The following is a 26,432-nucleotide window of genomic DNA, read 5'->3' as shown; positions in this document are numbered from 1 at the left end:
TGATAATTTAATACTGTTGAAAATGATGTATAATCAAATCATTTATTTCCATTTTGTTTGGCAATTTTGACAGGATTGGTTCTCCATATAAACATTTCACAACGTATACTTATAAGTTGGTAAAGTTTTTATTTATTTATTTGATGCTCTTTATTCCAAATTAGTTGATCTAGTCATTAATTTCTATTTTGTTTGGCAATTTTGACAGGATTGGTCCTCCGTATAAAAAATAAAATTAAAATCTCTTTACGTTACACTGTATAATCGAATTAAGTTGGGAAAGTTAGAAGCTGATGATAAATCCTGGTTATTTCTCCTGGAGCGTCGCCTCCAGCCTGCCGGTCCGGTTCGGATCTCAGGACAAACCGAGCCACACGGAGCTACAGAAGAGTCATTTATTACTCCATCAGAAGTACAGAGTGCAGAGAAACATCGACGGCATCCAGGTGACACAGGATGAAGGTGAGACGAGCAGGTCAGAGGTCACACTTCCACACGTTAAGGCTCGTTCTGCTATGCCAGAGCTCACGGTACCAGAACCTCCGTCATGCAGCAGCTGCATCGTAAGCTAAGCTAGCTCAGGACGGCCGTTTGATGATGGTTTGAGTTAAAGCTGCAGATCTGCGCCGCATTCTGCTCTGGAAATAAAGATTTAAACTCTGCTGATTCGCCAAACCTAAACTCCTTCTTTTGGGACTTTTCCAGAACTTTCCAGGAACTTTTTCTACCTGGAGAAGAACCTCGAGGAAAGTTCTGGCAAAGCGTGGGTGAACTTTATAAATATCTGCTTCCTCCAGACGACTCGGACCAAACTGAGAAAACTTTACAGACACATTCCAGAACATCCACTTCAGGAACCCATTTTAATTCAGAGTTTCCTTTGAGCTGTGAGTGAGTTTGCGGTGCCGGGCGTCTGGTCGGGTCCAGTCCTGGGCGCTGGTTCTGGCGGCGCCTACATCTGGGCCAGGAAGTGAGCTCGGCCGTTGTCCTCCAGGCGGCGCGTCAGAACCTCGCAGCCCGTCTCCGTCACCAGCAGGGTGTGTTCAAACTGGGCCGACCGCTTCCCGTCCCGGGTCACCGCCGTCCAGCCGTCGGGCCACGTCTCGTCCTGCCAGCCGCCTGGACACACACACACACACAGCGGGTGTTAGCCAGAGCCGGACCACCATCCTGAAGGCGACCCGCAGCATCACTCACCCTCGCAGATCATTGGCTCGATGGTGAACACATGACCCGGCTTCATGACCCCGACTGCTTTGTTTTCTGGGGGAAAAATCAGAAATGAGGGTGATGGAAAGAGTCCCGACCAGATTATCTATGGCAGGCCGTTATAACATAAAATCCACTTTATCACACATTCCAGAAATCAAACATGTTAGTTCATTAAAATTAAAACATCTTCTTTTGTATTTTAAAGAACAATCCAGTAACTATGTTACTCTCAGTTATTATAAAAATTATGTAAATATTGAATATAACTTGAAATAAATTTTACTTCCCGATTTAGCACTTTAAATTGGGCCTCTGTCTCAAGGGCGTAAATCCCATCTCATTTTTGGGTGGGACCATAAACAGAAAAGTTTCTTAAGACCAATTTCGGGAGGATCAGCAAAGTTAAAAAAAACATTTATTCTTATTTTTTACTGAGATAAATGACAGATATCGGGGTTTTTTCACCTTTTGCCTTTTCGTAATGATATTATTTAAATGAAATCATTTCTTCAATGATTTTTTGGGGGGGGACAATTTTAGACTTTTTTAAGATTGGGAGGATCCAGATCTGGAGTGGTTGCCATGTAAACAAAAGTATTTCTCAAACATGAAAGAATCAAAGAAACACTGCAGGTTGTTTTTGTTGAGGGAAAAACATTAAAATACGATGGAAAGATCAAAAAGTTGATTTTACATGAGACTAGCCCTTTAAGATGTTTTTAATTCTGGTTAAAACAAGAAGTACAAATGTAATCTTTTTCAGCTCGAGGAACCAGACTTTAAAATCTTGAGAGTGAAATTAGTGATATGAAGGGAGAGACAACATAAAAGCATTCCTCTTGTATCCATCATGTTTTTTACTTCAGTTTCATGATAAACAGGACAGAAAACATCCAGATTTCTGGAGCAGTCTTCAAGTTTCTATATGGTGACATTTTCAGACAATTTTATGCAGAAAACACAAAATTCTGCAGGCAACTGATCGGACATCTCAGTGCCATCACATGGGTTTTTCTTAATTCCTATATAAAATAATCATGGCCGGGCTTTTAAAGTATTGAAGATTTTAGCTCACTCACAACAAAAGTTTTTGAACTGAAGATGTTGCATATTTTGATTAAAACGCGTGTAGTAAAATTCTTTTTCAGATCTGTGGAATATGGTGATTTTATGTTAAACTGGCTTTCCGTAGTTTCCTGCTGCGACTTACTGGCGTAATGTGGGACGTTGGGCGCCGTGTGGAAAAGCCTGTGGATGCCGTGGCCGCAGTAGCTGCGCACCACGGAGAAGCCGTTGGCCTGAGCGTGCTTCTGGATGATGTTCCCCAGCTCCCGGTAGCGCACCCCGGGCTTCACTGTGGGTGGGGGCGACACTGGGGTCAGACGCCATCAGACACCAAACACACGGCGGCGGCGGCACGCCTTCATACCCGAGTCGATGGCTTGCATCAGGCATTCGTACGTCGTCAGCACCAGCCTCTTGGCTTCTTCCTCCACCTCGCCCACGAAGAAGGTCTCATTCAGGTCGCCATGGAAACCGTTATGGTAGATAGTGATGTCCACTGCAGAAGACAAACATCTCTGACTCAATTAGGGCAAAAACAATTAACCAGATCAATCAATTACTGGAATAACTGTCGACTAATTGATCGTTAACTGGAGGATACAGACTGTAAAAACATAGTCAGCATCCTTTGCAACAAATTATTAAATGTTTACTAAAGGAATGCTGTTATAAAATGTTTTTTTCTCATTTAAAAAAGGAATTATTTGTTCATTTGCATCTTTTTATCAGTTCCTCCTGTAGTTTGGGATTGTTGTGATTTTTTCCAGTCAAACTCTCTGATTTTGTGGTTCTACATTTCTACTAAAAGTGAATTTTGTAACTTGTCATTTAAAGTCAGGCTGAGACGGCAGAGTTGTAGATTAAATACTGCCACCTGCAGGTGGGAGTTAGAGTCCATTCAACCCAAACTTTTGCAATAAAGTCAGAATTAATAATTCTGACTTAATAATCATGATTAATCAGAATTAATAATCATGACCTAAAAAATTTAGCCATCAGACTGAATAATATATTTGTTATGTATAAAAAGGCTCAAGAGGAAAGTTAAAAAAAAAAATCTGCAGAATGTGGAAATCTTTTATCTGATTAATCATCAGAAGCTGCAGCTCCAGACTGGAGTTTAGCAGAAACTGTGGGGGGGTCTGACTGAAGGATAATGAAACGATCCGTCTTGTCAGAGCGGAGCAGCGGGAGCCGAGTGGCAGCAGAAAGAGGCTAAAACTGGATAAAACATTCATCATCAGAGAGAAACCGTTCATCATTAATACCCCCCGGCCCCTCTAATGCCCCGCCCAGCAGACCGTTGAGGATGTCTCCGTCCTGCAGAGCTCTCCGGTCCGGGATGCCGTGGCAGATCACCTCGTTGACAGACGTGCAGCAGGACTTGGGGAAGTTGTAGTAGTTGAGAGGAGATGGGTAGCACTTCCTCGCCACGCAGGCCTGGAACACACAGAACCAGCAGCTGGTGGGCGTCGACCCAGAACCAGCAGCAGAACCAGCAGTGGCTGCATCAAAGCAGAGCCACGTAGAACCGATCAGAGCTTTCTTTACAGATCAGCTGTTATGATGACGGCGCTCTGTGAGGCTCTTGGCAAACGGATAATGTGAACATAAAGCCGCTGAGACGTTAGCAGGTTTCCCTCTGGGGAGCCGTCCAGCTGCAGCCTGAAGCCAAACGCTGTGAAAACACCGGGCAGCTGACGCTAATGATGCTAATGAAAGAGTTTAGCTGCTACAGCTGATTCACCTGGTAGCTGGGGAAACGCCTTAGCAGCTTCTCTCTCCCTCTTCATTTCCAGCATGACCTGAAATCTGCTGATAGTTTTCTATGATTCTGTCTTGGTGTGACTCAGCAGAAGGAAATCGTTCTGCTCTGCGTGTTTCTGCTGCCATACCAGATGAACAGCGTGGTCGATCTCTTCCGTCGTGACACCCGGCTTCACCATCATGGCGGCGATGTCCAGGACTTCCCGCGCCAGCTGCAAAGAGGTCAGGGGTCAGAGCACAGCTTCACACATTGAGAGGTCAGAGGTCGGCGGAGTTACCTTGCACACCACTCTCATGGCTTCGATATCCTCAGGAGACAGGATCTTGATCTGAGACGTCCCCTTCAGGAACTGTTCGGACTCGGACATCCCTGTGGGACGGAGACAGCCGCCATCAGTCACATGACCTCTGGACGACCTCTAAGAGCAGCTGCTGGTCGTCCTCACTGACACAGCAGCCCATTAGTAACTCTGACTCCATCACAGCTGAAGGACTCATCATTTACACTGTAAATAGACATTACAATAAAATCTTTACTGAGTTTTACCTTCTGTGGTGTCTGACTCCTGCAGGCTTAGAGAGGTTAAACAGTAATTAGAGACCAAACTACATGAACTACAGCATAAGCAGGAACTACCAGAAAGCAAAGCCAGGATCCCTACAGGCAGATTTCCTACCGGAACCTGAACGCAACACTCTGCAGTTTCAACCTTCCAGGCTCAGATTTTAGTTTAATCTGTTTTTCAGACTGAAATGTTTAACGTCCCCCTGATGAACCAACAGAAGACAAGACGGTTTCTATGAGTTCATCATTCACTGCAGCTCAGTGAATGATGAAGTCCGGTCCGCTTCAAACCAATTCTGGGCATTCTGGGTAAATACAACCAAAACTAACATGCTAGCCTAGCGCTAGCAGCAGAAATGTCTCCTGGTCTTTAGCCAAAGACTAAAGAGAAATCCTCCAACACTAAAATCGACGCCTCCTTCTAGTGAAACAGGAAGTTGCTCTCAGTGTCTTCAGAGGTTTTTGTGTCGTTTCCTTCAGTGGTTCTTGGTGCAGCGCCCCCACAGGCCAGGAGGGGAACAGGTAGGTTTGACTCAGCAGAGAGAAAGAGAACCACAGCAGCTGGAGGTGGAGCAGAGGATGGAGTTCTGGTTCCAGTGGAACCGGATCTACCGGACCATCAGGAGGAAAACAGACCGAGTCCCTGCAGCTTTTCCTGTCTTCCAGCTGTAGATTCAGGAAACGCTGCAGGAACCACGCTTCCTGGGAGCGCTTTGGGATTATCCTGGTAGGACAGGCGGCTGAAGAGAGAGAGGAAAATCTGGAAAGGTGACATGAAAATGAAGTCGGGTCTTTGTGTTCTGGGAGACTTTGAGACGTGGAACTGTTCAAAGACCAAGTTGAAACCCTTCATAAAGCTTCAGCAATTCAGAATGTTATTAATATAATATGAAGCAGGAAAATCAAAAGAACTGTTTCAGTTTATAGTTCAGAGATTGTTGCAGTGTGTTTTCTACAGGGAGAAATAATAATATGTCTTCTAATGAATGCAGAGCCAACAGAAAGCGAGCCTCAGCAGACAGAGCTTATAGCAAGCAAGCGTCTCGTTGTGACAGCTTTTCCAGCCCGAATCCTAAACAGAAGAAGCATGAAAGGTTCCTGGCGGGGCTATGAATAACTGGCTGCTCCTGCAGGGCTGCGCTCAGCTGCAGCTCTAATGACACTCACGCTGCCGAGTCCGACTGCGGCGGGAGGAACAGGAAAACATGAGCAGTTTTACTCACAAAACAGCCGTTTGGCCCAAACGGGCCTCATTAATCATTGATTACGTCCAGCGCCTAGCAGGACGCTGCAGGTTGAGCGGTTGCTTAGGAACAGAGCGCTTCGGAGCACCTGCATGTAAAATACGGCCTCGTAGCGCTCCCGCTGGCTTTCTGAAACGTTAGTCCGCGTTAACAAACAGTCGGCTCCGAAGGGAGACGGTAACCATGGCTACCTGAGTACGGACGGATCTGTGGGTACAAAGGTTGCCACGGCTACGGCTCAGCCAATAAATAAACCCAACATGAGGCGACACAAGATGGTCCGGGCAAGACGAGGAAACCAATCAGAACCACAGGGAGAGGCGCAGTTCACTGTCCTGATGGAGAACACCGACCGGATCCGACCCTCTGATACCAACCCAACTGGACCCAACTAAATCCAACCGGACCAAACCCTCTAATACCAACCCAACTGGACCCAACTAGATCCAACCGGACCAAACCCTCTGATACCAACCCAACTGGACCCAACTAGATCCAACCGGACCAAACCCTCTGATACCAACCCAACTGGACCCAGGACGCTGCAGAGGAACTGTGCAGTTCCATCTGGTCCGCGTATCCGACCAGAACCAGGACAGTTCGGTTAAACTGGTTCGGTTCTGAACCCAAACAAATTACAGCTAACCCCCTTGGCGTGGCCAAGAGTGGGTCCAGTCCGAATGACAGAAGCCCTTTTGCCAACTTAGCAACTTTGTTGCTATACTCAGCAACTTTGTTTTCTTTCAGAAAAGCAACTAGAAAAAAATCTAGCAACTTATCAAAAAATGGGGCCAGTTACAGTTTAGAGTCTGAGCACCAGGTTTTAACAGTCCACTTAGAGCCCAACGGTCACCTTCAGAGGAAAAGACCTCAGTTGGGATGATCAACAACCAGGAGACTCTAATCAACTGGAAACCAGTGGATCTGTCCACAGTAAAACCAGTTATCACCACTGTGGACGGAGGCAGTGCCACTGCTCTGACAAACACCTTAAAGCTGGCCTGATACCTGTTCTGATTGTGTAGAACCATGAGAAAGTTCTGTTACCTCTGGGATGATCCGCATAGTCGGGTCTTTGGATGTCACCAGGAACCGGCCGCATGGGGGTCTGGCAGAGGAACCGAGAACACAAGTTAGATCACAGCAACAACAACCAGTCCGCTTTAATCTAACTCCGGTCCGGTCCAGCCCGACTCCGGTCCGTTTACTTAGAAAGTCCGGTTTGTTTGGAGAAGTGTGAATGCTAAACGAACTCTGGTCCACCTGTAATCTGTTCTGGTTCGGTTCAAATCCATCTGTGACTTTATTCTGTTATATTCCGAATTTCTGTCCAACAACAACTTTAATCTCATATTATGTCTTCATTATTTAGAATATTTTTTTGACTATTATATGACTTTTTTCTTGCAATATTATGACTTTATTCTCATTATTTTTTCTGAGCCTGGTCCTAATACTCCGTCGTAATAAAATCTGCAGATCAAACTTTGTGACGATTTTCTCTTTGCTCTTTTGGAAACAATACAGTAATGAACAGTTTCCACAGAGTTTCCCCCAGTAAACCTCCTCAGCCTGCTGGTCGGCGCGCCGAGGCGTCCATCATGTTTTTGTATTAAAAGATGTTAAGTTGGAAAAGTAAAAATATTACTGGGTAATTATATGTTACTGGAAAACATGGCCAGTGAAACAATATTAAAACCCACAACTAGTCTTAAAACCAACAAATAAAAAAATATAATTAAGATGAATATCAATTATTTGCACTTCTGTTTAATCCAAATTAAGTCAGCGGCTCCATGAGGCCCCCAGGGCTTCAGGGGCCAAAATGATCATATTTTAACACAAACCACAGATACATAAATGTAACATTTGTTTATTGAGATGATCAATGCTGCTGAATTTGATTTAATGGTTTCAGCATTAATTAAAATATTTTAAATTAACATTTAAATGTACGGTTTTGAGGATCTGGCAAGTTTACTTTGTAAAAGTACAAACAACAATCTTCATGGTTAGATTGTTTTGTTACCATAGCAACAATCTGATGCTGTGAGTTTAATCTTTGAGTTTGAGCTGTTTTTCCACAAATACTAATTATAACTGGTTGTTTTTTTAGGTTGGCTGGTTAATCTACTCCCTCTCTCCCAGATTAAATCAACACAGAAGCTGTTAGAGGTGCTGATGTTTTTAGCAGCAAGAGGGGCCCCTAAGTCAGATTCTGCTCCAGGCCTCATGCAGCCTTGGACCGGCCCTGCAGGATGAGTTAAATCCACAGAGATGAGCAACAGGAGATTTAATTCAATGTTGCTAATGTGGTTTTAGCAGCTCTAACATTTCTGTCTGTTGAGTTTTTAATAAGAGTCACAGAAACTGTTTTGGTTGGGTCAGTTTATGGGCGAGTTTTTCAGATCTCTGCGCGCATTAACTCTGTCTAAGTGGACAAAGCATTTGATATGGCCTAATGCTTCATCTAACTGGAAAAATAATACTAAAATAAAACCAGTGTGATGAGCGTGAAAGCTCCTCACCGGCTGAACCTGCATCATGAGTTTAGCGCTGGTTCGTTAACCCCTAACACTCCGACCAATTGGGAACACAGACATGAACTTTACAGGGAGGACAGCGCCACACGCTGGGCAGCATGTTGGAATGGAAACGCCCCATATAATAAATCATTCTCACTGCTCCTCTGAAAGCCACTACAAGTTATTCCTGCATAGAGCTGCACAACCAGAGCTAACATGGTGGGTTTAAACTCCTACCTTGATCAAAAACTCTGGAAAGAAACATAATTCCTCACAAGGGGTTGATGTAAATATCTCTGCAGGTCAGCCTGTGTCCAGTTTGAGTGAAAGGAGGAACGAGGGATCTGTGCTAAAGTTACATAAGGCCTTCAGCTGCTGCACCGCCAGCAGTGTGATTGATCCGGCTTTAAATGCATAAACTATAAAGCTATCTTCTATAAACATATCTTTTAGAAATAATTCTGCTCCGCCAGTGAAACGCTCAGAGCAACAGAGACGTTCGCAATCTGGCTAAAAAAAAAAAAAAAAAAAAAAAGCATTTTTTTATTTTATTTTCATAAAAACATAAACAAGAAAGGCTTAGCCTGGCGGTGGGGCTAGTAAAGCATGGCGGGCCGCCAGACCTAAAATACACTGGAGGAAACCCTGTTCCATTACGGTCGTTTCCATGGAAACACTTTTTGTGTGATTCATCAGGGGACTAATAATCCTGAGCTTAACTGGATGGACGGATCATTTAGACAACGTTAAAGAGAAAAACTGGAGGTAGAGTTTTCCAGATTATTTTGTCCTCCAACAGATGATTCCTAAGTCAACTTCCAAACTTTCCCAGACAGTTGAGGAAGTTTGCATTATTAAAGAGTGAATATTAGAAATGGAGGGAGAGTTCACCAGTGGGTAGTGTGGCCGTAGTTTGCCTGTGTAGCGGTATCCCAGCCAGGGATCTGTGTTGGTGTCCTGCTCCACGCAGTTCTTAGCTTCAGTCTGGTGCTTGTCTTCCTCTGGAAAAACAAAACGGACTCAGGTGACTTCGTCTGGACTTTAACAGGACTCCATGAAGCACAGAGCCGGGGAACATACTTGCTTTTTTGTGGAGCAGCTTGTGAGACGTCCAGCTCCCCTTGAAACATTCCTGCAGAGAGAAACATGTTCAACTGGCTGAAATATGCAAGGATCATATCTCCTACTCCAGCATCTCTCTGCCTGGAAAAGAGGTGGATAAGCAGAGCTGGCTAACAACTGATCCACCCAGGACACATGACTGCAGAATATCATCTCTGCTCAAACCTGTCAAGTTTTGGACTTGAGAATAAATGAAATGTTGCCGTCTGGTGTTACTGTCAGAGCGGAGGGGAAGCGACACAAACGTAAAGGGGACGAGTAACTAACACTACTGTAAACGTGAGGAGGGAGACAAGCTAATGTGAGAGCAGGGGGTGACGCAAGTAATGTGAGCAGGATGGGGATGAGCAAAATACGGGATATTTACAGAAAGATATTAATACGGGAGGTAAAATACGGTACTTTACCGGAAAAATGGGAGACTTGACAGGTACGTCTCTGCTACCTGGATAATGAGCTGCTAGCATGTTGGTCATGAGACCTTACACAGCAACAGTCTGCAGTCAGAGGCCTAAGAGATTGGCTGGAAGACTGACTGCTACTGGAGTCACAGCATCACCATCCACAGCAACTCTTTGAAGAATCTTGGGTGATATGATTTTGATGCACGATAAACTGGCACAGAAATTATTGCAATAAACAACAATATTGTCACTTTCATATTTAAAGGCATATTAATGCAAACACATCCTCTACGATAAAAAATAAATATTTAAAAATGTAACATTGGAAGTGGAAAAAATCTTAGATATCCAACCGAAACGAAAAAGGAGACTTGCACAGGAAAGCAGCAAAAGAGCCGCTTTATTAAAAAAGAAATGCAAATGGAGCACTTCTTATTGGTTGTCAAATCTTTGCAGCATTTTTCAAAATATCGGCTTTTCAATTGTATTTAAAATTGCAAAATTGTATTTTGTAAGAAACATTTCAGCATCTCTTTATGATGGTGATCCAAATTGAAATTATGGAGCTCGTTTTATGTTATCATGCAATTAATGGATTAACAGCTTCTAGTGACAGGCTTAACATTTAATTTCCCTTTGGGGTGAATGGAGCATCTTTTAAGTTTAATTGAACAAACAGCAGGTTCCGGATGAACAGGCTGCGATCAGCAGAGCAAACTCAGGATATTATCAATGAAGCCTAAAATCTGTCCATTTTGGACGATAAAGAACCAAAACAACAGATCCTCATCTGATCGCAGTGATGAAGAGTCCAGTGTTACCAGTAAAACCAGTGACAGCCTCCCTAAAGTTGCATTCACATGTCTGAGAGGGGTTTGGTTTCGGTAGACCAAGCAGTGTGGCTCAGCAGAGAACCCTGTTAAATGCTTTAATGTGTGGTTTTCACACAGCGCGTCTCTTTTAATAAGTAATGCCAGCCTGTTGGCTCTTCCATCACTCACTATAGCGAGTTAGCTCGCCAAACGTCTGTCCTGGGCCTTAAAAATTTAAGAACAACATAATACAACCGCTCACCGGCACACTGAATATAACTGCCAGCCTTTATACAATTAAACAACTAAAATATGTTAACAAACGTTGTCTAAATAAGTTTTTAAGCAACCTGAAGACACGTTAGCAGACTAACAGCTGAGTTAGCAGCCGCGTGATGTGACAGCGGGCCCGGCCGGCCGGGGGTCTGTGGCCCCGGTGAGGGCGTTCCCGACCGGGCAGAGCGGAGAAAAACAGCCGTACCTGCGAGCAGAAATAGGAGCCTTGAATACCGAGCTTGATACATGTGGGACACTGAAGTTTGGCGTCCCTGCTGCAGCCCTCCGTCTCACACTCCCTTCTGGCCTCCGTGCTCGCCATGCCTTCGTCTGCAGGACAGGGGGGAAGAGGCGGAGTGCTGCAGCCCAGTCACGTGGCACAGCTCGGACCAATCAGCGCGCACTTTCCTAACAGAGATTTGTAAGATGGCTACCGCCGAACCGGTGAGTACTTCTCTGTGAGGAACGTTTCAAAGCATATGGAGGGTCTTCTGGTCTAAATTAGAGCCTCAGATTAGACCCAGAGCCGACCTGGAACCTTAAAAAGCGTTTCCACGCTGGGGAATTGAAGTTGCTATGATTAATCGGGTGTTTTGGGGAGTTTTAAAGCTGTTGTCTATGCCACGACCTGCTGGGCGTTGAGGAGGAATGTGGAGATCTACCAACTTTGAGCGAGCGGACGAGCAGCAACATGAGATCCCTTCTGAACATTAATCTCTGCTCAGATGCTGCATGTTGCTTTAAAACGACGCACACTTCGCTGTTCGAACTATTCGCTGATTGAATGCCGTCAAAATGTTCGTGTTGCTTCTTGTTTAAAGTGTAGGAAACATTTCAGCTGTCACAACTGGCCTGCACTGGTCCGAGCTGACCCCGGGATGCTTTCAGCTCCAAATGCCCCCCAACTTAAAGGCTTTTGGCTTAAATTATATGATTTAGGATATATATTTTTTATTTTAAGATAGCTCCTAATTACCTTTAATGTAATTTCACTTTGAATTACTTCCAACCAGGAGTATTTACAATGATGTGGGCCCTTGGGCTGACCTCACTGTTGTTGCCCCATCCACAAAAGAACATCTCTCTTATTAATGCAAATAACAGTAGATTAATAGCTAGAACTATACATCAGCGGCTATGAATTGATGCATGGTTGGTTTAATACATCCCCAGGGAAGGTATCACTATGTTGATCCCAAAATGTGCTATACCTACAGTAAATTACTATTAAATACAATTTTAATACCTAAATATTGTTTATATCCATAAAAATCCCAATATATTACTAGAACTCCTATGAATTTTATATAAATATACATACAATGTTTACAAAACTTTCATTTGTGAAAAAAAGTCATCAGAATCACATTAAAGTAAAAAAAAATTAAAAAACAGAAAAATATAAAGGACAGGACAGTGAGTTATTTTTATAGCACATTTCAACAACAAAGCAGTTAAAAGTGAAAATAAGGGCAAATTTTACAACGTAAGGAAAACAGTACTATACAGTTATTAAAAATATAAAATTAAAGAAATGTTCAACTCTATAGCATATAGGTAAATTTTTAAGAAGCGCATAATTTTTTATAGAAAATATCAACAGACTGCAGGAAATTTAAAGAAACCATAAATATCACCAAGGCTGTAAACCCCTGAAGCAGTGATGGTTGTAGAGTCTGACAGCTGCTGGGAGGAAGGATCTGTGATGACGCGCCGGTGTGCATGTAGGATGCATCCATCTGGCCTTTAGAAATCACACCTGAAACATAGCAGAAACTGAAAGTTTTTATTACCCAGCATGCTTTCAGCCTCCAATATTTATGCAAATCCCATAATAAAAAACCCATAACAGCTGATATAATTCACTGTGGTGACACACAGAGAGATCTGAGTGCTGCTTAGTTAAATTATGTGTAATTTAATAAAATATAAACTGTTAGATAGAAAAGTAGAGATTTTATAATATTAGAACATTTGCATGAATGTACAGAGATATGAAAAAATAGTGTAAATGAAGCAAAAATAGAATATCTGCTTTAACAAACTATTTGCACTTTTTCTATTTCCATACAGCAGCAGACAAACTATTGATCAGTTGATCAAACTCATTGATTAACTGATCGCCACCTCTGAGGAAGCAGGATTTGGTTTTATGTTGTTTGCTGCTCTGAAACTCAAAGGCAGATAACTGCAACCTGGGAAGGGTCAAAGGTCACGTCCATCAGAGAGGAAAATTATTCCCAAGAGGAAAATGTCTCGGACGTTCCAGCAGATTCAGACCAGGAAGTCCATGTCAGACTCAACAGTCCTCAATTAGCAGGTCAAAGGTCAAAGGTCATGACCCTGCAGCAGTAACTACAGCAGTGGCTACAGTTTCTCTGTAGAAACAAGATGGCGGACGGGAAGCTGCTGCTGGGTCAGGGTGTGTAGAGCTGCATAGAGTCCGTTCACTGGTTCTGCCTGTCTGTTGCCTAGGAAACCAATCCGAGTCCGCCCCACGCCGAGGAAGATGGAGCCGAGGATTCTGGGAAGGAGATGGTGAGCCCAGAGGCCTACATCAAACATCCGCTGCAGAACAGGTCAGCTTCTGCTCGTCACACACCCACAGGTTCACAGCCATGATGTCACGGGTTCAAAGGTCACTACAGGGAAGGACGTGACGAGGAGGCAGAAACAGCAGCGACCTTCTATAGAGGAAGAAGAGCTGCGTTTAAATATTCCAGATTTCCTCTGGAATCTGATTTTATTCACAAACACAAGATCAGTTATTATTATTAGTAGTATTAATAATAATAAAGGCTTATTTCACAGAATATAGATCAGTTAGAGCTGCATCATCCAACTGTTCATCCATCTGATCCATATGTAAAAGTCTTCCAGTTATTAATCCGACCTTCTGACCTTTCAGATGTTTTGTCGTGTCTTAAAGGGCCAGTCATCTGGATGTTGAACTGGTTCAGGATCAGTTTCAGAGTAAAGATGGAGGAATTAGCTCAGATTACGGCTTTAATCTGTCCTTCTGTTTGGTGGCCGTTCACTTTGCATCGTCTGACCGTTTCTGCCCGTATTCACCTTCAGTTTCAGCTCTGCTCTCATTTTGACTCCAGTTTCAGTCCTCATTCTTCAGCCTGTCGCCGTCTGGGCTGTAGAGAAGACGCAGCGTCACATTTTATTCAACTAAGAGTGGAAATATGATTCACTGAGCAATTTCCCTCCAAAGCACCCAGCAGATCCATTCAGCAGCTCTCCCCTGTTTTTTATTTCCTGCTCCAACAGATGGTCTCTGTGGTTCTTCAAGAACGACAAGAGCAAAACATGGCAGGCCAACCTGCGCCTCATCTCCAAGTTTGACACGGTGGAAGATTTTTGGGCGTAAGCAGCAATTAATGTCAGCTTCTCCTCCGGTGATGGAGGGATTTCTAACGGCTGCTCTGTGTTTCAGCCTCTACAACCACATCCAGCTGTCCAGCAACCTCATGTCCGGCTGCGACTACTCCCTGTTCAAGGTCTGTGGCTTCACCGCATCATGAGCTGAACCTACAGGCCAGTGGAGCAAAGTTACTAAAGACAGGGAAAGTGATTATGAAGCATTCTCAGTGACTGCATTTGTTTTTCCTTTGATTATGCTCCGTATGTTTTTCAGGTCATAATTCATTCATGTATGAAAATGTTCAGCTTCTTCTCTAGAAGTGCGATATGACTTTTCTTAATTTCAGCTATTACACTTTTAGAAAATTTTATTCACAATGCAGCCGTATTAAAATAATTTGAATATCATTGAAAATTCTACAAAATTCTGCAAAAGTTTTGACAGCTTTCTACTTCTGCCTACAATGCAAAAACACAGAGTCTTACCAAGTCATTTGGATCTAATTTCTATTGCATATATTTTATTTCACTTTAAATGAGGCAAAATTTACTTAAAATAGAGAGGCTTGTTTTAAATAAATAATTTTTTAACATTGATGAAAAAGTTCCATTCCATTTGCAGATTATTTCATTTATAACGAGACATTTTTCCCATTAGTTAATTTATCTGACAATAATCAGTGACAGATTAAAATCTGGGACAATCTGGAATCATCAAACAGAAACTGGATTAAGGAAACCAGTTTTCAGCTGTGATCTGAATGTTTGAACTCGGATCATTGAAATCTGTGCAGCTTTTCTCAGCAGTTTTGCTGATTTTTTCAAAGTTTAACTGAAAATCGTCTCGTTGCTGCTGAGTCTCTGCTGTCAGCTGTAGATGTGTGAGTGGAAACATGCTGATGTTTTGCTGCAGGACGGCATCGAGCCCATGTGGGAGGACGAGCAGAACAAGCGTGGCGGACGCTGGCTGATCACGCTCACCAAGCAGCAGCGGAGATCAGACCTGGACCGCTTCTGGCTGGAGACCGTAGGTGGACCTGGGCCTCCCTGGAGGACGGCAGCCATTACCTGCTGGACTCACTGTTACAAACTGATTCTCTGCCGTTCTACTGGTGGGTGCAGAAATGGATGATTTCCCACGGAGCCACGGATCAGAGGCTTTTAGTGGTGCTGCTTTCAGTCTGATGCATGTCTCTCACAAAGCAGCCGGTTCTGGTTCTGTTTAAAACCAGGGTTGAATATTGTACCTGGATCTCTGGATTAATTTACTTCTTTTAATAGTTTATAAACTGTTCAGAATAATGCTTACAGCAGCAGGTAACATGAGTATTAGACAGAAATCATGATGAGAAAGAAATCCATCAAACCTTCAGACCTGGGAACTCTGACAGCAGCTTTCAGGCACGGCAGAGGCAGCATAATGCTGAGAGGAACTCAGATACGAGAAGCTTGTTGATGGCAGCAAAACTGATTTGATCAAAGTCCAACCAGGGAATTTAACCAAACATTAGGGGGTATACTGATGTCATTAACCCCAGCAGTGAGCACCGCTAACTAAAAAGTTAAGATACGCTAACGCTAAACCGCTATTCATGAAGATTAGTTCAGCTAAAGAGCTAATTATCAGTAACAACTAGTTAACGCTAACCACTATACCAATATGGTATCACTAAAGAGAAGTACCAACGTTATATTTAGCGTGAGCTAAGGCTAACGTGCTACACTAACATGACAATTAGTGGAATCTAATGCTAAACCGCTACATTTATTTATGTTGAAACCATTTCTGCATCTCAGCTGGACAGGAAACAGACCCACTTCAAAATAAGAGCATGAACATAAACCTGTGAATTCTTGAAGAATGTTTTATAGTCGATGACTAAAACTGCAACACAGATGCAAAACTTTATTCAACGGAAAGTTGAAAAAACTGAGTAAATTAAAAGATTAATTTGGGGGAAGCTAAGCGCTAGCACAGACTTAGCGGAGGTTATCTCAGTCAAAAGCGCTGACTCATGGAGTCTTTTCCTTCCTCCAATCAGCTGCTGTGTTTAGTCGGAGAGGCTTTTGACGACTACAGCGACGACGTCTGTGGAGCCGTCGTCAACATCCGCAACAAAGGGGATAAAATCGCCGTGTGGACCTCTGACTTCGAGAACCGGGAGGCTGTGACACACATAGGGTGAGGCGGGCCGCCACACTGAGCATGTGCAGACCTGTTTCCACGCCGCTAACGCTTCCTCTCCCACAGGAGGGTTTACAAGGAGCGGCTGGGGCTCCCCATGAAGATGACGATCGGCTACCAGTCTCACGCCGACACGGCCACCAAGAGCGGTTCCACCACCAAGAACAAATTCGTAGTCTGAGAAAAATGCCTTATGTGCCTTTTTTCATTTTCCTTGTCTTATTTGTTGGTGTTTACTTTGCTACAAAGATTCTGCGAAACGCAATCTGGAGGAGGAGGGAAGTCCAACCTACATGCCAAAATAACCAGAACCGGCCCGTCTGCGGCGGCCATGACACTAACAGAGAGGCATCGAGAGACGCAGAGCTGCACTCTGATCAGTTAATCCTTTGATTTTTAAACATGTTTTGTGTTGAATGGCAGGGAATCCTGAACACGTTCTGGCCTCTGGTTGCTGTAATCCTTAATGACATTAAAACACTTTTAATTTATTATATTAATCCGCCTGCACATTATTACTGACTTAAACCTTTTGATTGTGCTTTTTTGTGCCTTGAATTGTTGAAACCTTTTTAAAGTATTTCATGACTCATATCCATTTGAGTGTTAATATAAATAAAACTGGTTTTGCAATTATTCCCAGCGTGTTTCTGTTTCTGGATGACATCATCGCTCTGAGGAACCAAAGTGAAGCTGCTAGGGCTGCTGCTGCAGCTGCTGCTGCAGCTACTGGAGCTATGATAGAACAGATATTCTCTTTTTTGCCTCTCCTTTGTTTTTTTCCTGAATCAACATCTTGCCTGTATCTGTAGTAAAGCAGGACTGAATCAATCAGCTGATGTGTTTCAGTTCCATGAAGGTTTCAGAGACCTGAGTCATTCTGGAACAGTTCAGCCAAATGTAGTTACACTTCCTCCACAAGAAGTGAAAACCTCATAAAAACAATCTGGTCTATTAAAATGAAGATTTCTGCATATGATAGAATTTCCTCATTTATCTGTGTATCATCAAAATGTTTTAACTTGCCCATCATGAAATCACCCAGATTAACAGAGAGAGATTTTTATTCTTTTTATCTCATTGCTTACAGCTTTAAATCTGCAGCTTCTGATGCCAAAAGGCTGATTTAGCAGCTCACTGTCACACACACACACACCTCTTATGTGAGTGTCTGCTTTATTCCTTACCTGCAGCTTTGATGCTCACAATTCAGTAGGGAGAGAATTTAAGTTATAGCAGAAACAGAATGAATGGATGGATGGATGGATGGATGGATGGACGGATGGATGGATGGATGGATGCAGAGGCCTGGTCCAATCAGAAGCCGGCTCTCCCTGTGGATTAGCCTGTTAGCTCAGATTAGCCGCCCAGGCTAATGTAGCCATTAGCTCCGCGGTTCCTCTCAGAGGGCTGCTCTGGCTCTTCTTAACAGTATTGATCGTTAAATTCCCTGAACAGTTGTTCGAGTCGGACTGCTGACATCCAGCTTAGCAGAAGTAGCGTATTGTCCTCCAGTTAGCCCCCAGCGGAGCGCAGGATTGATTCTAACATTTATTGATCACCGTCTGAGGGCAGCAACTGGTTATTTCTCTAAACTAGATGTGGGACCCAGAGGCAGAGCCGCTCCAGCTCATCAATGCCATGAAATCTCATCAGAGTAAAGGATTGCTCAGGGATCCGCTGCACATATGAAACACTATATATATATTGTTAGTCATCAAATGGCCTTGAGTCTGGCTTCATTCCTCATTCTCTCTGTGGAAATCTGCACCTGGTAACAACATCTCCCTCTGTCCTCCAGCTCTCCGTCTGCTGGCGGCTTCTTCAGGAACATTATAGAGACTCCAGTTTATTTAGTATAGTAGAACTAGATGGTGTAGAACCGGGTGGTGTCTCTATCCTCCTGGTTCTAGTCAGAACTCCAGCAGCAGCGTTCTGGACCGTTGGGTTGTCAATCAGACCTGTGAAGACGCTGCAGGAAACAAAGTCACTAAAGAGAAACTAAAGCCTGGATGAGTTTCTCTGATCTGAGACTTTAGTCCTCTGGTCCTGGAAATGTTCTGCAGCTGTGAGAAGGTCCACTCTGGAACCCAAGGGTCAGGTCAGAGGTCAGAGGTCATGAGATTTTCTGGGTTTTTTTTTTTTTTTTTTTTTGCTGGGTTATTGTCTGCTGCTGTGAAGGACGCAGAAAGTCTGCTGGATTAGTGTTTGGGTTGATTAGCTGTTAGTGAAATATGAATATGTGAATTGTTGCATGAAAGGTTTCATAAAAACAAAACATTGTTACATTTTTAAAGTAGGTGAGGCTCAGTGTGGCTTTTTCCAGATAAATAAACCCACATTTCTTTAATGTTGGAAAATCAGCAATTGGCTGAAACATACCCGTGAAATTTAGCAGCTTCTCAAAAAAAAAATTGGTATGAGTTAAAAATGGGAATCAGAAAGTCACAGAATAAATTATTAATTAATTTGCTAATATAAAGTAAAAAAGCTATTTTTAGGCAGAATTTCTCCTTGGTTTCTAATTGAAAAATCATCACCAGGTCATTAGTTTTGTGGTTGTTTCTTTTCTGTCCTCAGGTTGCCACATGCTGCCACTAATCCCTCATCCTGGTGGCTAATTGCAGCTAATTACGTTCACCTGGCATCCTGGTGTCAATTAGAGGCTGGAAGCCAAACCAGAAGCACAGAAAATAAATGTTGTTTCTCCTCAGACCAGCCGGTCAGTGAATACTTTAAAATAGCCAATCAGTAGGATTTCTCATTAAGCGCAGCTCTGCATTCATGCAGCTTCCAAGGCGAGGTCACAGCTGGCAGAGTTCAGGTAATTAGTGCTTCCTCCTCTGCAGCTCCTGGATAAAAGGGAACGGTTCGCTCTGTCCCGTCCTCCCCGTCCTTCCTGTCCCCGTTCCCCTTCATGTGAGACAAATGAGACTCGGCAGTCACGGTTCATTCGTCTTCTCAGGTTGGTAATGTGAATATTCTCCAGTGAGACGAAGGACAGCCGATGCTTTTTGGGTCAGACGCACTAAAACAGGACAAGAAGAAGAAAAATGTTTTTATTGTGACACATGAACCAAATCTGCAGGTTTATGAAACATTAATTATAACAATTTATCAACATCTCTTAATGATCACTTAGTGATTGTGTTTTGCTAAATGGAGGATCTTTTATTTCCACAGATTATCTGTGAAAACAGTAACATTTTAAACAAAAATAAGATATTCTTAAAGTTCCATGAATGGATTTTAACCACCAACCATCCATGAAGGAGAGGACTTTGTCTGGAAGTTGTGTTGGACTTTCTGACCTGCAGGGCGGCGCTGTCAGAGCTGCTGCTCCCACTCTGAACACCTGACAGGTAAAATAAATCCCAGCTTCATTACATCATCAGCTCTAAAAACAGCAGTAATTAGTTATTTTCAATAACTTTTCACTAACTGCCACAGTTTCAAATCAAACCTTTAATTAACAAGCTAAATATTTGGCTTGAAAACTGTTTATGAATGAACGAATTAACATGGTGAAAATGTGAATTAACATGGTGAAAATGTGAAACATGAACCTCCAGTTTTTCTCTTATAGACCAACTAAATAACTCAAATTGTTGCTGATCATTTTTCACTGCAACATTGCAAATGGCTCCACAAACTAAATCTAAATCTCTTCTTATAGATCTAGATCTAGAATGATGAATCAGTCCTCAATGATGGATCTTTCCAGTGGATCTTCAGCTTTTCGTCAGCAGATCTGGTTCTGACTTTATGACTTATGATGTGTGACTATGACAGCGATCTGCATATTTATGAGCAGGCCTGCAGGGAAACCTTAACCTTACATCGTTGCACTGTGCTCTGTTTGCTTATGCAAACACTCATTCATTTATTCACATGTTTATTCATGATGCTTTTAATTTGGAGAGAGAGAGGTGGATAACAGAAACATGTCTGAGTTTCTTTTAGCTCTCTGCTCCTCATCCAGCTCTCAGACTCACTGTGGCGTGAAGGCACAGCGAGAAGGCAGCTTCCTGTTTTTATTGCTTTAGTTGCTCCAGCCTGACAGAATAATCTGACTGTAACTCAGGAAAACCAGCAGGAACGGATTAGTAATCCACCTCTCTGATTCAACTGGGACAACCTTCATGAATCCACCAATCTGCTCACTCAGCATTAATGTCCCGTTTTTCAGTCTGGAGCAGTGATGGTGATCTGATGATGTTGAGCAGGTTCCTCCTCTTCTCTCTGTTCCCCCCTCTGTTCCTCCTGTTCTTCCTGTTCCCTCTGTTCCATCCATCCACAGTTCATGCAGGTTCAGCTGTCTAAAGGTCAAAGGTCTTCTCTGTATCTGAAGTCGTCTGTTTTTAGGTTCTGTCCCTGTCAAAGTAACGGGTTTAAATCTGTTTCTTCTTCTGTGGTGGACGTTAAAACGTCTCATCGATTCTTTCTCCTTTAAAAGTCAAAGAGAGAAAAGAGAAAAATAAATTGTCTCCCTGAAATGTCAGTGGGACGCAACGTTTTGGCCTTTTGTCAGACTATTTCTCTGAAGCTGTGACCTTTGACCTGCGGCGCTCTGACTCAACCCCTGGAAAGCAGCAGCAGCATCATGGAGCGCCGGCTGTCACAGCCGCTAACGTCTGAGGCTAACGCAGCGATGAGTTTCAGTTGACCTTCATCATCGTCATGGTAACGCTGGTGTTCTCCCAGAGCCAGCTCACTCACAGCGACCTTTGACCTGATGCTGCTGCTCCGTCTGCCTTTCTGCACAGTGTTTCCGTGACAACGGGTGACATTAAGATGGCGGCCAGATGTTTGTGACCCGAGGCTCCTGAGGCAAACTGACCGGCCGACACCTGGCTCTCGGTTCATCCGTTTTCTCTTCAGACCTGCAGAAACATTTCAGAGCAACGCTCAGCGAACCGGCATGCAGCGTCTGGACGTCGTCCTTCCACTCAGTGAAACACGAAGCTGCATCTCAGATTATTTCAGCCTATTTAAAGTGGAGAACTTTTTGTTTTAACATGTTCTGATCCATAATTACAGAGCTAAATTCGGCCATAAAGCATGTTCAAAACATTTTGTCAACTGAAGGAAAGAAAAATTTGTAGTTGAAAAAAATTTTTAAACAAAAAATAAAAGAAATTGGAAATGAAAAAATTAAAACAAAATTAATTGAAACTTTAAAAAATTAAAAACTCTTTTTGAAACTGGAAATGGCTTTAAAACATTAATATTGTGTTTAATCAATAGATTTTCAAAACCTGTCACTGAGGAACATTTTGAACAAATTTATGGCCCCAGTTTAGCTCCATACATTATGGTCCTATGACCACTGCAAAGCATCATGGGTAATAAAGTGACTAGCTGTGCTCATGATGAGGTAGCCGTCTTGTTTTTATGATCTAATCGTTTTAATGCAGAATAAAACATTTTAGTGTCAAACTGGGTTTATTCTGAATCCGCCTCAGATTCCAGTTCATATTTCTCTCGTTTTTTCTGGTTCCTGTTTTCACGTCTTCCTCTCTGGTTTCCCGCAGCTTCGTGGCTCCTTTGCTTTGGTTTCCTAATTTTCCATTAAGTCTCAGTTCCAGTCTCAATAAACATCGGTAAATATATGTTTTATTTACATGCATATATACTAAATGAATGGACCTGTTGTAGTTGGTTATTAGTAAAAATCAGAGGAGATGATTTGCCTCTTAGATAAGTGCTGATGGCTCACCAGATTAAACCTAAATTATTCATAACTTTTATCTCTGTGAGACTCTAATTATGTTAATAATGCAAAGGTGAAAAACATTTTATTTCAGCGCTGATTACTAAATACTGAGATCAGGAGGGACCTCTAAAGGTTTAGGATGTTTTTATTCATTTTCATTTGAAGGAAAGAATTAAAATAATTCAGGAAAATAACACCTTAATTTTCAATGTTTTCACCATTTCATTCATTCATTCATTTATCAATGTCACAGTTGCCAACTAAATATTTAGCTGGCTGACTAAATATTTAGTTTTGAGACTAAATCTTTATCAGGCTAAATAACCAAATTATTGCAGTTAATTCTTGACAGCTGCAGGTTTCCTGTTGTCACAAACATAAAGTGTTTTTTATGGAGCATTTTGATGAATTCATGACTCATCCATTCATTCATCTGCAGTGAGCCCATTAACTGAATTCCCTGATGCCTTGCAGGAAGGTTCCTGGTTCCTGGTTGTTGGTTTGAATCCTCTCTGCAGGGAGTTCTTGTTCTCCCTGTGATGGACTTTAACCGGGACAGATCAGGTTCTGTGACGGTGAACCCGGTGTATACTGAGTTTTATCAGAACCGTTTGGATCAGCAGCACCGCAGTGTTTTTAGGTTTGTCTCCATCATGTTCTGCTCGGCTCGGTCGCCATAGATGCCAGAACAGATTCAGAATCTCTCTGGTCTCCTGATCAGTCTCTGCTGCTATTTTGGTCTGGATCTCAGTCCAACATGTCAGGGAGGGAGGAGGTCCGGTGAAAGGATGAGGACCGGTGAAAGGATGAGGACCGGTGAGAGGGTGAGAGGATGAGGAGGACCGGTGAAAGGATGAGGAGGTCCGGTGAAAGGATGAGGACCGGTGAGAGGATGAGGACCGGTGAGAGGGTGAGAGGATGAGGAGGACCGGTGAAAGGATGAGAACCGGTGAGAGGGTGAGAGGATGAGGAGGACCGGTGAAAGGATGAGGAGGGGACCGGTGAAAGGATGAGGTCCGGTGAAAGGATGAGGTCCGGTGAAAGGATGAGGTCCGGTGAAAGGATGAGGACCGGTGAAAGGATGAGGACCGGTGAGGGGATGAGGAGGACCGGTGAGGGGATGAGGAGGGGACCGGTGAGGGGATGAGGAGGGGACCGGTGAGGGGGATGAGGAGGGGACCAGTGAGGGGATGAGGAGGGGACCGGTGAGGGGGATGAGGAGGGGACCAGTGAGAGAATGAGGACCGGGGAGAGGATGAGAGGGTGAGGAGGGGACCGGCTGCAGAGCAGCGGTGGTCCAGCTGCGCTGCAGAGGGGAAACTGAAGGTCGGCTTGTCTAGTCAGAACCCCACTGAGACGATTCCCTCACAGGTACATGCTAATAAAGACAGGCAATCAATTTTCCTGTCAGCCCTTCCACAGCGACACACACACACACACACACACACACACACACACACACACACACACACACACACACTCTGGCTGGTTTGATCTGTTTTTTGGGTTTTTTGGTTTTAGTCTCCAGATGCTTCATGTTTTCCGTCCTGCTGCTGGTTATTCTTGTTTCTTGTTTCCCAGAAAGATTCATGTTTTTTTCCAATCATTTCTGTTTTTTATTATGGGATTTATTACACTTTCATGCCATTTTTATAAAGTAACTAAACTGAAATTAATGTAAAGAAAACAGAAGAAAAGTACAGAATGAAATTAATATTAAGTCATAAAAATTATGTTTTAACAACACTGATACTTTATCTAGGCTTTAGAGCTGAAGGATTGACAGTTTATTTTATTTATTTGTACATCTGCATTTGTACTTTTTTCATCTTTGGATTTATTTTTTATTTGATCTTTTTAATCTGGATTTTATTTCTGAGTGTTGATTGTAGGGGGGCTGTTCAGTGTTTGAATGTTTTCTATGTTTTCTATTTTTAAAAACATATTTTAATATGCCACCATTTCACTGGAAGGTGAATAAAAGCAGCAGAATGATGAACAGAACCAATCTGAGCCGCTGGTCCAGAAGGGAGCAGGTTCTGGTTCTGGTTCTGGGGAAGAGAGAAAACAACAAACGGTTTATTTTTCACCAATAGAAACCAGCTGTCCATGCTCATGCTTATTATCTTAATGTAAAGCATTTTGGGAGCAGATATGAAGGAAACCTGAACTAGCCTGAAGTTCTGTTAGCACTTCAGGCTAGTTGTTTAGCATCTCAGCCTCTCAGCATCCTGTTTCTCTCTCTCTCTCTCTTCGTGTTGGTACGCCCGGAGCGCCAAGGAGCCGCCAGCTAAACATGGCCTCCTGTTCATTCTCTGAGGGTTAGCATCGTTACTCCTCAGAGACACCAAGACGCATAGGCGGGACATTTTTAACTGAACTGCAGTGGTGAGCACACTAGCACGCTAATTATGGAGCTAATTGTTAGTTTAGTGCTCTTGCTAACTTTGAAAACATTTAGCGCTGTAGCTGAATATTTTAGCTTCCACTAAATAATATTTAGGGTTATTTCTCAAAAACTGCTCCATTGAAAGCATCATCTGCTGTGTGTGGATCCACAGCAGCAGAACCGGAACGTCCGCCCAGACGGCCGTGGGCTGCTCTCTGCCATCTCCAAGTACCTCCACAGGTTCCTGTCTTTCCTGAGGCAGGAACATTTAAAAGATTCCTCACAGTTTGTTCCAACTGCTGCCATCTGGCTGCAGATGCAGGAGCATTGGAGCCAAACAGTTTATACCCTGTAAAGGGCATTAAATACCATCTAGTACTATTTATCACCCAATTTCAATATGATCCATGTAATTTTATTGCATGGTTTCTATAACGGCAATAAACATTACTATTATTCAATAAATTTTTCCAAATAAATTATAAACTATATTTTAATTGGCTGTTTCAGCTGAATAAACTTCAACATCTGTGTTGAGGTTTTGGCTATAAATGTTTATATTCATGCTCTTATTTTGAAATAGGTGAATGGTTTACTCGTCAGTTCAGTTTCCTCTCTTTATGTGGTTTCCCCAAAAACTTTATTTAAAACAAGAAACATTCAGGAACAAAATAAAACACAAAATAAGACAGAAACAAGATATGTTACAGAATAAAATTATAACGTCTAAATGAACTCGGTGCTCCAGGATCATCGCCTTCTAAAGCAGAACTGATTTAATGTTAGCGCTTTAGCGTCAGTATGTGTACTGTATGTCAAACAGCGCTTGAGATCAAAATGTCACATTGGCATTAGTTCAGAGCCCAGCAGGCTGGTGTCTCCTGTGGTTCCAGAGAAACTCATCAGGTCTGAGGATCCGGTCGATATCCGGATGATCCCATCTTTCCCTCCATTCATGGAGCGATAACCTTAATAACCCTGCAGCTCCGCGGATCCTGGTCTCTCCGGCCAGCAGACAGGAGGAATGGCTGTTTGTGTTAAATATTTTTCTGGGTGTGTTGGCAGTAAACTCTGGTTCTTTGGGCTCAGATGTTGTCCGTCACTCTCCGTTCTTCCTCTGCTCTGCCTTTAATCTGTATTCATCCGTTATCCGTCTCCAGCCTTGGCCCTCGTTACTTATGAGCCGTTCCTGTTCTAATCTTCAGCGACCCGCTGCCACCTGTAACCGAGCAGCCGGAGAAGCAGCCGCAGGTCACATAGCAAGATGAGCAGCGAGTTCCTGACTCGTCGCCTTGGGACAAAAAAGACAAAGAGAGGAAGACAAGAAAGACGAGGACGATGGGGAACGAAGGATCAAATGAAGAGGAGACGAAAATCCAAACAGTTCAAACCTGAATCTGCTGGCTTCGAGTTAGCTAACAACTCAGACTGAAACCAGTTTCCTTACAGTGCATGCAGCTTTATTACATACAAATAACAATAGATTATTATTATTATTATTATTATTATTATTATTATTATTATTATTATTATTATTATTATTATTATTATTATTATCATCAAACAGGATTGTCTAGTTTTTATGTTTCATCCCAGATCAGACTTTGTTTAGATCGTTTCCTGTCCTGGGATGCCTCTGCCAGAATTATTTCAGCATCAACTGGCTCAGCTTATACAAACCAGCAGCGCCCTCTAGCCGATGGAGGCCAAACTACAACACGGAAGAAACTAATTTAAACTAATAAATCATTTATCAAGAATTAATCCTCAGTCGATCTGTC

At 42.9% G+C, this 26,432-nt stretch overlaps 2 protein-coding genes and 1 long non-coding RNA gene across 4 annotated transcripts; 2 read left to right on the top strand and 1 right to left on the bottom strand.

Annotated features, from left to right (window-relative positions):
• Positions 1-381: 381 nt before the first annotated feature.
• metap1 (methionyl aminopeptidase 1) lies at positions 382-11,329 on the bottom strand. Its single transcript, XM_044143748.1, has 11 exons — positions 11,198-11,329; positions 9,459-9,510; positions 9,270-9,379; positions 6,901-6,961; positions 4,323-4,414; positions 4,173-4,256; positions 3,579-3,717; positions 2,642-2,773; positions 2,423-2,566; positions 1,198-1,263; positions 382-1,119 (listed from the first exon to the last, which is right to left on the bottom strand). Exons 1-11 carry the CDS (start codon positions 11,312-11,314, stop codon positions 953-955), a joined length of 1,164 nt encoding a protein of 387 aa, XP_043999683.1. The 5' UTR covers positions 11,315-11,329; the 3' UTR covers positions 382-952.
• eif4eb (eukaryotic translation initiation factor 4eb) lies at positions 11,313-17,182 on the top strand. The gene is given in 8 exon segments (XM_044143751.1): positions 11,313-11,341; positions 11,343-11,436; positions 13,468-13,571; positions 14,269-14,364; positions 14,435-14,498; positions 15,275-15,388; positions 16,404-16,543; positions 16,613-17,182. Coding segments are annotated over 8 exon segments (756 nt in total). The 3' UTR covers positions 16,728-17,182.
• Positions 17,183-19,232: 2,050 nt separating this feature from the next.
• On the top strand, positions 19,233-22,158 carry LOC122846310. 2 transcript variants are annotated; one of them, XR_006373216.1, is made up of 4 exons: positions 19,233-19,370; positions 19,512-19,634; positions 19,730-19,908; positions 21,313-22,158. It is a non-coding gene; the product is annotated as an uncharacterized LOC122846310 (long non-coding RNA). The 2 variants fall into 2 exon arrangements; XR_006373215.1 differs by lacking the exon at positions 19,233-19,370 and having other exon boundaries at positions 19,377-19,634.
• The last annotated feature ends 4,274 nt before the right edge of the window (positions 22,159-26,432 follow it).

The sequence above is a fragment of the Gambusia affinis genome, linkage group LG16 (genome assembly GCF_019740435.1).
Source record: "Gambusia affinis linkage group LG16, SWU_Gaff_1.0, whole genome shotgun sequence".
NCBI lineage: Eukaryota > Metazoa > Chordata > Actinopteri > Cyprinodontiformes > Poeciliidae > Gambusia > Gambusia affinis.
The sequence above is the reverse complement of the archived record's forward strand: the minus strand, read 5'-3'. Positions and strand labels throughout refer to the sequence as shown.